At 40.1% G+C, this 12,971-nt stretch overlaps 1 protein-coding gene across 1 annotated transcript in view; it reads right to left on the bottom strand.

The window, feature by feature from the left end:
• Window positions 1-988: 988 nt before the first annotated feature.
• The window catches only part of cdh12a (cadherin 12a), a 60,448-nt gene continuing 48,465 nt past the window's right edge, over window positions 989-12,971 (bottom strand). Inside the window, exon 12 of the mRNA XM_028594357.1 lies at window positions 989-1,901. Coding sequence (XP_028450158.1) covers window positions 1,291-1,901 — 611 coding nt within the window. The 3' untranslated portion in view covers window positions 989-1,290. The remainder of the gene's footprint in view (window positions 1,902-12,971) is intronic.

Genomic DNA, 12,971 nt, shown 5'->3' on the forward strand with positions numbered 1-12,971 from the left:
GAACATTATTTTACATGATTCAAGACTGGAGTAGGACTTTATCATTCTCACAATCAGTAGGTAGGACATTTTGTTTAACCGCAACTAGCCAACCGCCCCATGACAAGTCCTTTGGTTGTGTATTTTTAAACACCTTTAATGCCTGCTGTTCACAATGACCATGCTATCATGCTGATATTTACCATGGTCACCACCTTAGTTTAGCGTATTAGCAAGCTAACATTTGCTAATAAACACTAAACACAAAGTACAGGGGATCACCAAAACTATTACAATTCCCCCTGTTGGGGACAAGAATTTCTGTACCAAATTCACAACCCAGTTTCACGGCAGTTCATGAAATGGTCACGTTATTTAATCTATTGATTCGTGTACACGGACACGTTTATGTCGTTTTTTTTCGTGGTGGTCAGCACGTTTTTGTAAATTAATGTATTTCAATGGGAAGCATCTTTCGTGATCACAGCACAACTACGGTAGCGAGTAGTATGAAATGCCGGGAGGTTGGTTGGGGAGGCGTTTCATTTCCCCGTTGTTCTTTCCCTAAACCCAACCTTCCCGTTGTTGTCGCGTGTCCCCCAAAGACCGCGGATCGTGTCCCAGTGTGTGACGTGTCCTTTCCCCGTTCTTCTTTTCCTAAACCCAACCTCCGTATACATGCTTCCCATTACGTGTTGACCACCACAAAAAAATACAAGATAAATGTGTCCGTGTACACAAATCAATAGATTAAAAATAACGCGACCATTTCACGAACTGCCGTGAGACCGTGTTGAAATTTGATAGCAGTAGCTGTTGAGACATTTCATCTCATGGAGGCGCTAGAGGAAAAGTTAGGGGATCACAGGAAGTGATCACAAGTCAGTACGAGTCCTCCTCTGGGAACCAACTGGCCGGCATTACAAAGAGAAAAGCATTTGATTTTCCGATTGAATCCCTATTAAGAAATGTTTTGATGAGACTTAAGGACCTGATGTTGGAAATCACATCAGATGGAGATATTTTTTTATTAAGTAACATAAATTAAAATACATGTAAACACATAATACCTCAGGCACTTTGAGGAGCTATCAAGTTGACCTTTTCCACGCACCTGTAGCTAGATTATCCGCTCTCTCGCTAACCGGTCCACAACTCTACTTCACATGGACAGCTTTCTAAAGAAAAAATCCTCACATCATTCTAGCCAGTGCCTGTCACAGTAAAAAAAAAATAAAAAAAAACATGTCTAAAAAAGAAAGCCAATTCCGAGGTGGCCTCCCAAAATTCTTTCTGCTGTCCAGCTTCCTCTCAGCTCTCCTCAGTCAGAGTAGGCGGCTGTCTGTCCAGGATGCTAGCCAGTGTTTTGAACGGCTGTCCCCAGTCGCCGAGGGAGCTAAAATCCTCTGAATGGTCAATTACCCATGACTCTATGGAGCTGAGCGAGCCAGCCACCGAGCCTTCGCCCTCATAGGCGTAGGTCGCCAGCGAATCATAGGGTGGGGCAGCGTAACCCTGCTGACTCTCCTCCAGCCGATGCGAGATGAACTCCCTGATCAGTTCGGCGTCGCCATCAGTCACTTTGCCACGGGAAGCGGGCGGGGCCTTGTCGTTCGCGGCGGCGATGACACTGGCTGTTTGCCGATGGATGTCGGGTGACCTGACGTCGTCGCAGCGGCTGCTGAGATGCAGCAGAATCCCGTCTCCGTAGCCATTTTTTTCCTTCTTGGAGGTGCTGCTATGAGTGCTCGTGCGCTGGGAGTGCATGTTGCGTAAAGTGCCCATGTCGAAGGCCCGAGTGTCCGCCTCGCCGCCGCCCTCGTCGTCATAGTGAATGACATTATCGCGGATGTCCTCTTTCGATGTCATCAGAGTCTCTTTCTCTTTGTGGTGCCTCTGGCCCATGTATAATGCTGCCATGACTGCAAGACACAGACAGAATAAATGGGTTAGTAAAAAAAAAAAAGAAAAAAGTCAGGTCCCACTGGATGTTGATTAGAACCTGAAAGTGTACAGTTTTCTTCAAAAATGACTGCATAAGTTTTGATTCTGGTTTAGCAAACAGTTCCCCATTTATAAAGCCAGACAGCAATGCTAGTTGCATCAAAAGAGAGGTGTCTTTTTCTCACCTGATGGATCCAACATTCACTCTCATTTTAGCTTTGTCTTAAAGTGCTCATATTATGTTCATTTTCAGGTTCATAATTGTATTTACAGTATATATTAGTATAGGTTTACTTGGTTTAATTTTCAAAAAACACCATATTTGTGTTGTACTACACATTGCTGCAGCTCCTCTTTTCACCCTAAAGGGATATTTCACCGCTGGAAAGATGAATATGTATTTAAATTGGGTCATTTATGTAGTAGAAATGTGAAATAAGAAATAAGAAGTTGGTGCCTTCTAGACCGAGAAAAGCCAGAAAATGTATTTTTGACTCATGTGGATGAAAGACAATAACTCCCAGAATGCACTTGCTTCGATTCCCTACAAGGCCACTCCCAAGCCACGCCTAACGGTTACAGATGGCAGTCAAGTCAAGTGTGACGTTTCACCGTGGCTCAAGTGGTGTAACACATTTAAAATATAGAAAAACGACATGATATAAAAACAACATTATATAAAAATGACATACGAGACAGGCTACATTGAGTGCACACACATTATAAACTATACAGAAAGCTGAGTTTGTTCTGAACATTTTGATATGAAACACATGGGGATCAGGTTATATGCAAAAACCCTTAAAAGGAGAATTCAAGAAGATACCTAAAAATAAAAAAGTCTCTTGAGCTGCTAAATGCTGCAGTATGTTCACCAGCTAGTTGCTGACTTTGTATTTCTGTTGCTTGGTGCTGAGCATGTAGTGTAAGGTTTATTTAGAGCTTTTTCACAGAAAACAGCTGGGAAAGAAGGTTGATGAGAGCGGTGAGAGTGAACCCAAACAGTGAAGTTGTGGGCTTTGAACAATGAGCTAAAAGTTGTTAAAACGCTCAGTAGAGCTGAGGGGAACTGCACAGTTGTAGTAGTCAGTTGATCAATTGTAAGAGATTCATTGTGGCGCAATGTACTGTATGTCCATGGAGAGGTTAACATTTATGATAAAAAACAAATTGGGGTTGTATGAGAAAATCTGGAAACCATTTGACCAGTTTATAAAAAAGGAGACATAATACTTCTGGATAACACTTCTAGGTCGCAACATGAGCTTCTACAGAGGGACGGACCGGGACAAAAATTCGGACCTGACAATTCTGTCCCTTACCGGCCCAATTTCAGACGGGGACATTATTTGCTTTATAATTGCCAAAATCAGGCTCAAGTGAGATTATGGCACTAGTAGCGTGATGTGTATTTTCAGGCTTTCATAATTAAATAACACACACACTGGAGCAATTCATAAAACCTTCAATTAAACTACCATGGCACCATCTTAGAATAGAATGGAAATGCTTGCATATTTAAAACATATGACATACTTAAACACCCAAAACACCAAAGTATGAAGACATAACGGACGGAATTGTAATTGCAATTAAAAAAATAAAAATCAATAAAAAAGCATTCATTAGTGCAGCTTTAAATGGTAAGGAAACATGGTTCACCACAAATGAAAAGAACATGGATTGTAACTCCAAATCAATAGTGAGGTTAGTGAGGTTAGTGAGGTTAGTGAGGTCTAAAGCCATTGATATCCTAGCATACACTTATCTCTTGGATCACTTTAGTGCTTAAGTTATTGTATAAGGACACATTGGAGGGAGAAGGGTAAGCTTTAAGATCTGGGGATTAATTTCTGATATAAGAACCTGCAGCTCAGTTGTGTGTTCAAACGATATTGACCCCATCTTTTTTATTACAAAAAAGAATTGCTTGAATGTTCACTTACTCTAGCTGGAATGCTCATACTGCCCCTTTATTTTAAACCCTGGAGTTATTAAACATATTTGACATCAACAAACTTCAGACAGGTACATTTGTGTTTCAATTTTGTAACAATTCACTTTTAATTTCATAATTTCTTTGTAACTAGGTCTCATATATATACAGTGGGGGAAATAAGTATTTGACCCCTTGCTGATTTTGCAGGTTTGCCCACTTACAAAGAATGCAAAAATCTACAATTGTAATCATATGTACATTCTAACAGTGAAAGACAGAATCCCAAAGAAAATTCCAGAAAATCTCATCATATGAATTTATTAAAATTGATAACCATCTGATGAGGAAAAACAAGTATTTGACCCCCTGGACAAACAGCAAGTATTCTGGCTCCTACAAGCCAGTTAGTCTTTCTTTAAGACACAGCCCCAATCCAAACCAATTGTCTACATCAAATATACCTGCCTCACCTCGTTACCTGTATAAAAGACACCTGTCAACACCCAAACAACCAGCATCCAAGATCACCACCATGGGCAAGACCAAAGAGCTTTCTACGGACATCAGGGACAAGATTGTTGATCTGCACAAGGCTGGGATGGGCTACAAGAGAATCGGAAAGCAACTTGGAGAGAAAAGATCAACTGTCGGTGCAGTTATCAGGAAATGGAAGAAGCACCACACCACCGCCAACCTCCCTCGGTCTGGGCCTCCACACAAGATCTTGCCTCGTGGGGTGTCCCTGATCATGCGAACGGTGAGGAATCATCCCAAAACCACAAGGGGAACTGATGAATCAACTGAAGGCAGCTGGGACCACAGTTACAAAAGAAACGGTTGGTAACACACTACGCCGTCATGGATTGAAATCCTGCAGCGCACGCAAGGTCCCCCTGCTCAAGAAGAAACATGTACAGGCCCGCATGAAGTTCGCCATTCACCACCTGGACGACTCAGAAGAGGCCTGGAAGAAGGTGATGTGGTCAGATGAGACCAAAATAGAACTTTTTGGCCTCAACTCAACTCGTCGTGTTTGGAGGGCAAAGAACACCGAGTACAACCCAAAGAACACCATCCCCACCGTCAAGCATGGTGGTGGCAACATCATGCTTGGGGGTGCTTTTCAGCCAAGGGGACGGGACAACTCCATCGTATTGAGGGGAGGATGGACGGGGCCATGTATCGTGGAATTCTGGACCGACATCTCCTTCCCTCAGTGAGAGAGCTGAAGATGGGTCGAGGATGGGTGTTTCAGCACGACAACGACCCTAAGCACACCGCCAAAGCAACAAAAGAGTGGCTGAAGAAGAAGCACATCAAGGTTCTGGAGTGGCCTAGCCAGTCTCCAGACCTGAACCGATTGAAAATCTTTGGAGGGAGCTTAAAATTCGAGTTGCCAGGCGACAACCTCGGAACCTGAATGATTTGGAGGCTGTCTGCAGGGAGGAGTGGGCCAACATCCCTGCCGAAATGTGCCCAAACCTTGTCACCAACTATAAAAACCGTTTGACATCTGTGCTGGCCAATAATGGCTTTTCTACAAAATATTAACATGCTGTTTGTCCAGGGGGTCAAATACTTGTTTTTCCTCATCAGATGGTTATCAATTTTAATAAATTCATATGATGTGATTTTCTGGAATTTTCTTTGGGATTCTGTCTTTCACTGTTAGAATGTACATATGATTACAATTGTAGATTTTTGCATTCTTTGTAAGTGGGCAAACCTGCAAAATCAGCAAGGGGTCAAATACTTATTTCCCCCACTGTATATATATATATATATATATATATATAAAAATCTTTAAAAACTTTTGTTGATGGAGTACAGCACTATGTAAATTTAGTTATGATACAATGTATAGGCTAAACACAGTATACATATGTTACTGTAACATTTGTTTTCCTTTTCGTCCTTGTTCTCTCGCTGTAGTACCACTTCTCTGAAATGTTCATTCTTTTATTTCCTTTAAATGTTCTTTTGCAAATTGGTGTCAAGCATGTATGCTACAGACTTTGAAAAGACTTAAGTCTGACACCATCTCACATCTAAAGACAATCATCTCACATCTAACGTCAAAGACTGTCATAATATGTGAGGACTGGAGATCTTGCAGGGTCACAAATTGCAAGACTACAGCCAGATTTGTTTTGATAAATTTAACCAAGCTTGCTAGCTATCGCTAGCATGAGCTGGTAACTTAAGGGAAAGTTTGCAAATTTTCTGTTCTGCAGTACATGCGGATGAATCAGCAGTACCCGGAGGTCCACGTTTATCTGGCGGTAAGTCCCGTTGGATGACTCGCTTCAGAAGTGTTGAAGATTGGCATATTTCCCTCTTTAGCTTAGCGCGGTACCACAGCAACTATGACCAACACTGATCCTAGCCGGTTGTTGCTTCATGTTTGGTGCTGGAAGGAGCGCACCCATTGGATGTTGAAATTCTTAACATGATTTCACTTCACTACCAAGACTTAAAACTTACAATAATAACAAACACGTTAGATTTTGTCAAAACGTCAAGACGGAAAAAAAGACTGACTCGGACTTAGTTTCATGACCACCTTACACCAAACGCTTGAGATGATGGGAGAAGACTCTCAGGATTTCATTCCAAACTTGGAAATTTGTCTGCAACAGTGAAATCACTTGAAATGTCTCCTGCACTTCTGGATCTCAGCCTGCCCTGCTACCTCGGTCAATCTCCCCGCCTTGCTATCTGCATTCCACCTGCTGTCTCCAGCCATCTTTATTCATCTCATCTCCTCTCCTCCAATTACAATAAATCTGTTAAATGTCATCTGCCTCTTGAGTCTGTGTTCTGTGTTTGGGTCCACTGGTGGGAGCGCCTGCACAGTGAGGGATAGAACCATATTGTAGTACTGGTAGGTATTATTGTTCTCTGACCTATGTTTAATATGCCAGTCATGATTAAAGTAAAAAGGATAACTTGTTATAGTATGTTACTTTGCTACCGGAACTACGTAGGTTGCAGTATAGTTCTAGTTCCGTTTTGTACACGTTGCTGTTGTTGTGATCGCTTGGCTCTGGTGTGGACTCAAAAACTCGAAAAGTTTTTCAAGGTAGCCATTAAAGAAAAGGCCCAAACAGATTAGTGAGAACAGAATGCTACTTTAGAGTCTAAGTCCGTCAGCTGCAGAGTACAGAACAAGACTGCTGTGGATTAGTTTCTAAACTTGAAAAACATCAGTGGCCATAAAGCCTTTGCTGCATCAATTTAAAGTAATGTATTACAAAATAATAGACACCTCAGTATATTTCAATTCAACAACATCACAAACTACAGCCTCCAAAATGACCCTTCAGTAAAATCAACACCTTTCTACAACAGTTTCAACAAACACTTAACATGATAACCTTAATAAAGGTTTATTGCAGGATGTTGTATTAGGCTGCATTAGTTTTAGCTAGGAGTACCTAATCACTGGCAACTGAGTTTATATGGGGGCAAGACACATATTAAAATGTATTGTAAATTGTACATATATTTATATATATACCAAAAGGAGCATTTTATAAATTAGCGCCCTTAGCAGTGGCAGGAAATACAACCCATAGGAGCATTTCCCTTCCTTACAATATATCTAAACCGGTCACAGTTTGTTCAGTTTTAGCCAACCAAACTGCTACAATCAGTACATTTGTTATATTACTTCACTTCCTGTTACGAAAGTGATGAAGAAGGTGACTTCGTTCTGTTTGTTCTATAAAGTTAACCCCGTTCTCCTGGGTGAAAGTCCTTTGTTTGTTTGCCGCTCTTATACTTATAGGGTAACTACCGTTTTTTTTCAACCTGGACCCTATTTTCCTATGTTTTGTGGCTTGTGGGGAACAACAATCTTTGGCGTTGGTCCAGTATTAAGATCGCTACAGTCGGCAGCGGCGAAACAAGCTACAATGTAAGTTAATAATGCAATTTTTCAGCTGTATTTAGCATTGTAAAATACACTACACACAAAGTTGAGAGAACCAAAATAAAACGATGAAAAACTGTTTTGGGTCGTCTTTCCACTTTTCCAAACCATCACAACTCTAGTTTTGGTTGAAATAAACACATAGTTTACCGATTTACATGTGAAAATATGTGGGCTATATACACGCTAAATGTATTGCTTTTTTAAATGGAGTCTGGTGGGTTTACCGCTAGCGACTTCAGAGCTGTTTCTGGTTAAACAAAAAAGGTCTCAAAGGTCTTTTAAAAGGTCTATCTCTATAGGGATCCTTTCCATAATGTTGTCAGACACTTAGAATATTAATCTGAGCCTGTCAGTGGCTTTCATGTCTTTCTCTCGTCATTATTATTACCGCCGCTAGAGGGAGCGCCGCCTAACAATAAAACATCAATATGGGTCATAATTGTACAAATTACTTATAAAGTCCTTTTTCGGGGAGAGAACAGTGTTTTCCTTGTTGAAGCCTCAGTACAAAAGAATAACTGCAAGGCTTGAAGTACGATTAAGCTTAAAATGTTGTCCTAACAGCATGTTGAAGCCAAAAATTATGCTTTTCAGAGAATAAGAATAAAATAACATCTGCATCCTAAAATTAATTACATTTCAGATTCTGTTCAGTCAAATTTTTATAATTTCAGCAACTATGGCGATGTCTTTTGTTCCCTTATTCAACAACGAAGCATTTTGAATTTACTACAGCTCTGATTCAAACATGATTTGTCCGAATACGAGTAAAAACTAGAAGGGCCGAGCTCGCGGCCAAATGCCTCCGTCAATGTGAACTAAAGTGAAAAAATGATTTCTGTATCCGCTGCGTGAATTAGATCTGCTTCTTGGCCAATGCTACACCCTTCCACCAAGTTTCATGAAAATCAGGCCACTAGCCTTTCTATTATCCTGCTGACAAATAGAAAAAAACAAACGGAAAATATTACCATAATATATAACTATATATAACTGGAGAACAATCATAAACCTATAAGATCGTATGTTATTGGGGAGAGTCCTGTGTTTCTATGTTAGTTAACATTGAGGATATCATTTAAAGAAACATTTGAAATGGGAAAACAGAATGGGGCCCAAACACTTCTGAAACAAGCAGCGCCCACTTAGCCACTCTATCATGGCAGCCATGACGCTGAAAGCAACACATTGACTTTACCATATTTTAACAGCTTGTGGTATTTCTACGCAAATAAAAACGTACGTCATCAGAAGATTTTTAAATGTTGCAATCACATAATTTGTACACATACAGGCTTTTTGACGGTATGGTGTGCTAAAAATATGGTGTGGCTCTCTTCTCCTTCCTCTGTCCTGGTTCATTTCTTAACTTTTAATTTACTCACTCACTCATTCTCTTCTCTTCCACTTTTGATAACAGGCAACTTTATTTGTCCACTGTGTGTCCTGTCTACTGCTGTATAATCAATAGGCGCAGGAAAACAAAGGCAGCTGCTTTAACCAGGCAGTCAATAAAGATTAAAGTGCCCTGTGAGGCCTCCTCTTCCTGGCTAATGCCACCACTGTTGCTGCTAGCTGCAATACACTAAGGCCACATTAGATAGCTTAGAAACCGCTGTCTTCTAAAAGATACAGATACTTGACTGAGTTAGAGATGTTATAATGCTGTGGTTGTGTTATGTGAAATGTCTCTCTGTTGTATATTAAAAATCCAGCACAAGTTGCACATTTTTCAAATAAAGTGCATTTATTCGTCTTGCTAATTTCAGTTAGGATGATTTTGGCACACAGGTTGTTGTTTTTCTTAGCCATGCATACTTCCTGTCCTCTTCCTGTCATTACAAACACAGCCAGCAGTGGTTTCTACAACAAAAGTTCTGTAAGTGTTTTTGGGTGCAGAAGTTCAACACTTACACTTAGTACACAAAACTAATGTACGTAACGGTACACAGAGATCTTTGACTTTTGGTTTAATTCTGCTTAACACTGTAGTTGTTTTGTACCAAACATCAACAGACCAGGATTTAGATTGGTCAGTATATGACAGCACTGTTGGACCCAGATTAAAGTAACTGCACTTCTGTCAGAAATGTACTATTAGTGTTCTATCCTGGTTTACCACTGTAGCCGTTCACACACAATATGATAACTGTATATGTTTTTCATGCTCTTCAAGTAATATTATATCATCTGCATTCTGACTGGTAATTCTAAATAACGTATGAAAGTCTTTCTGCTGTGGACGGACTATTAAAGGTCCCATATCATGCTCATTTTCAGGTTCACACATCTATTTTGGGTTTCTACTAGAACATGTTTACATGCATTAATGTTCAACACATTTTTTCCTCATACTGTCTGTCTGAATATACCTGTAGTCACCCTCAGATTGGAAAGCTCCCTTTTAGCTTCTGTCTCTTTAACCCTTGTGTTAACTTTGGGTCACATTGACCCGTTTTCAATTTTTGTTTTATATCAGAAAATATGGGACGTAGAAATAAGCGCTGAAAATGTGTAGAAGAAAAATTTAACAATTTAAAACGTTGGAAAAAGCAAAAACTTTACTGCGAAAAAAGGCGTCAAAAAAAGGTGTCAAAAACGTTGACAGGAAGACAACACAACACAAGGGTTAAGCCTCGCTCCCGAAAAAGCCCAGTCTGCTCTGATTGGTCAGTTTTGTGGGGTCTTCCGAATCTGCGCTCTTCGAGTCTCTGCACAGTCGTTGCAGCCGGGGAATGAATGTAACGGCACTATAGCTGCCCTTTCTACCTATATATAGTATAGTTGTGACATCATAACCATACTGAAGTCCTGACAGCTCGTTTAAAAGGCACGGTAGCTGAATTCGTGCTGTTTGCATTTCTCTGTGGATTGAGTGTTTTGGTACTTTCACAGTATTTATTTACACTGCTTTAAAATCAAACAAGACAAGCCAAGAAATCTCACTTTTTACAATATGGGACCTTTAACACAATATTATTTTTATTTATTTATTTTGGCATCCATCTTAAGAAAGGACTGCTTATTGGACTGAAGTCAGAGGGCTAATAATCAAAGATCTCATCCATATGGTCTTTCCCCCCTATTTGCTACTGAAAGTCCTCACTGGAAGCCCTGCATGCAGATTTGCTATGTGGTCCTTGTATAAAAAGTTCTCTCCTCCACAGAAAACCAATCATCTGATCTGTAAAGCAGATCAGTGCACAGAAAAAAAGAAACTTAACAACATCCCCTTGGGGTATGTGCTATAGAAACTAAACAAGGTCATAGTGTAGACTAGGAGCTGGGTTAATGGAGGCTGCTGCTATGTACTCGAGTATATTGATGTTTCAGCATGTTCAGCTCTTTGGGAGACCTAATAGAAAACCATCTTGTGTTGGCATCAGGGCTTTTTGTGAACTGCTTGCTGCTGGATGAACGAAAAGCGTACAGTATGGTACACCCGAGGATTGTAAAATGAAATGAACATGGTTCCGAGAAATAATAAAATTTGGTCAAAAGGGGAATTCAGATTAGAAGACACACAGTATGTCTGTGAAAACCCCATCCACTGAAAGCCACGTGCTGTTTATCAGATTCCTTTGGGATTCAGGTCAAAGGCAATATTGTGTTTGTTGGAGCGTGTAACTAAATAGTTTTACAAGTGCAAGCAATGTACAAAATAGGGATCATATAGAGAAATAAACAATGCTGTAGATTTAAAAAAGGTCAGAAAAATTTAAAATCACTATTCTTTCTGTTTCAGCAGCAGTACTGTATCTTGCTGCAGGTTGGAGAATAACGCTGTGTCAGCAGTAGAGGAGGATTTATTTAGTCTATGGGAAGAGGAGTAGGAGGTGGGGTTGGATAATGTAGCAGGAAGCTACTTTCTAACATTACAGACAGATAAACCTTCTGAGCCGAACCCAAATGAGAAATAAGGCACAAACAGAACGGATCTAGCCACCAGCAGCTCGCCATGAATGAAACCAGAGCTGCAATTAACAATTTTGTAATTATCGTTAAATCGGTAGATTATTTTTTACGATCAATAAGTGATTGGCTGTTAAGTCTATACAATATCAGAATGTAATGAAAAATGCCTGTCAAAATCTCCCAAAGTGATGTGTACAAGTGCCTTGTTTTGTTCGACACAGTCTAAAACCAACAGAATTAAAATATATAAATGCAGACCATTTATCATGGAGAACTGCTACAAGCTGACAGCCTGACAGGGAGTATAGGTAATACTCATTTACAATAACTCCTAGGACTGGCGCACCACAAGGATGCTGTCTGAGCCCCCTACTGTACAGCACAAAAACATATGCATAAAATCACACCGGTTTAAGCTCGTACACTGGACTGCCAAAACTGGGAATTGACCCAACTCTACTGAGGCACCTCAAGACGAAAAAACTTGAACTTACTCCTTATAAAATAATTAGAATAATATAAATAATAATATAATAATGACTATCCTTATTTTAGTCACTTAGGTTAATCTCTGAAGTAATATTGGATTGGAATTGAAGCTTTGAATTTGAGTTGTTTAGTCATGTTACCTTCAGACCTCCAACATTCAACTTTGCCTCTTCTTTGTTGATCTGGAAAAGGTCACGTGTGCCTCGGTTCTTTACGCTTGGCTTATCAGAACTCCAACAGCTGTCGCCTAGAGAGCTGCAGCCCGTTTTTTTACCAAGACTAGGTGACAGAAACAGAGTTAGCTATAATGGCCTCCTGTTAACTTAAGGATTGGCTTTAAGGTCATGCTAGTAACACTTGAAGGTCAGCAAAGTCTGGCCCCAAAGTTTGGAAACCCTTTATACGTAAGCCTGAAAGTAGCCTCTGATTCTTAGAGAACACCTCTCTTGCTGGGTCAAAATCCTGATAGAATATCAAAGGTGAGTTAATCAGCTTTTACACTCCGAGCTGCTGTGCTTTAACTCTCTGCCCCAGGAGTCTTTTTTTAAATCCTTACTTAAAACATTCTTTTCAGTTCTTTTTATGTCACTTTTTATGTCATTCCTTACTATTTTCTTAGATTTTGTTGACTTAATGAATCAAGAAAATCAAGAAATATCGAGTCTGGTCTTGATGGCCTTTTATGTCTGGATTTTTTTAATGTTTTTTTCTTTTGGCCTGGTTCTCCCCGATCCACCCACTTGTGTTTTTGCCCTGAAGATAAAAAGC

This window comes from Perca flavescens, chromosome 12 (assembly GCF_004354835.1).
Source record: "Perca flavescens isolate YP-PL-M2 chromosome 12, PFLA_1.0, whole genome shotgun sequence".
NCBI lineage: Eukaryota > Metazoa > Chordata > Actinopteri > Perciformes > Percidae > Perca > Perca flavescens.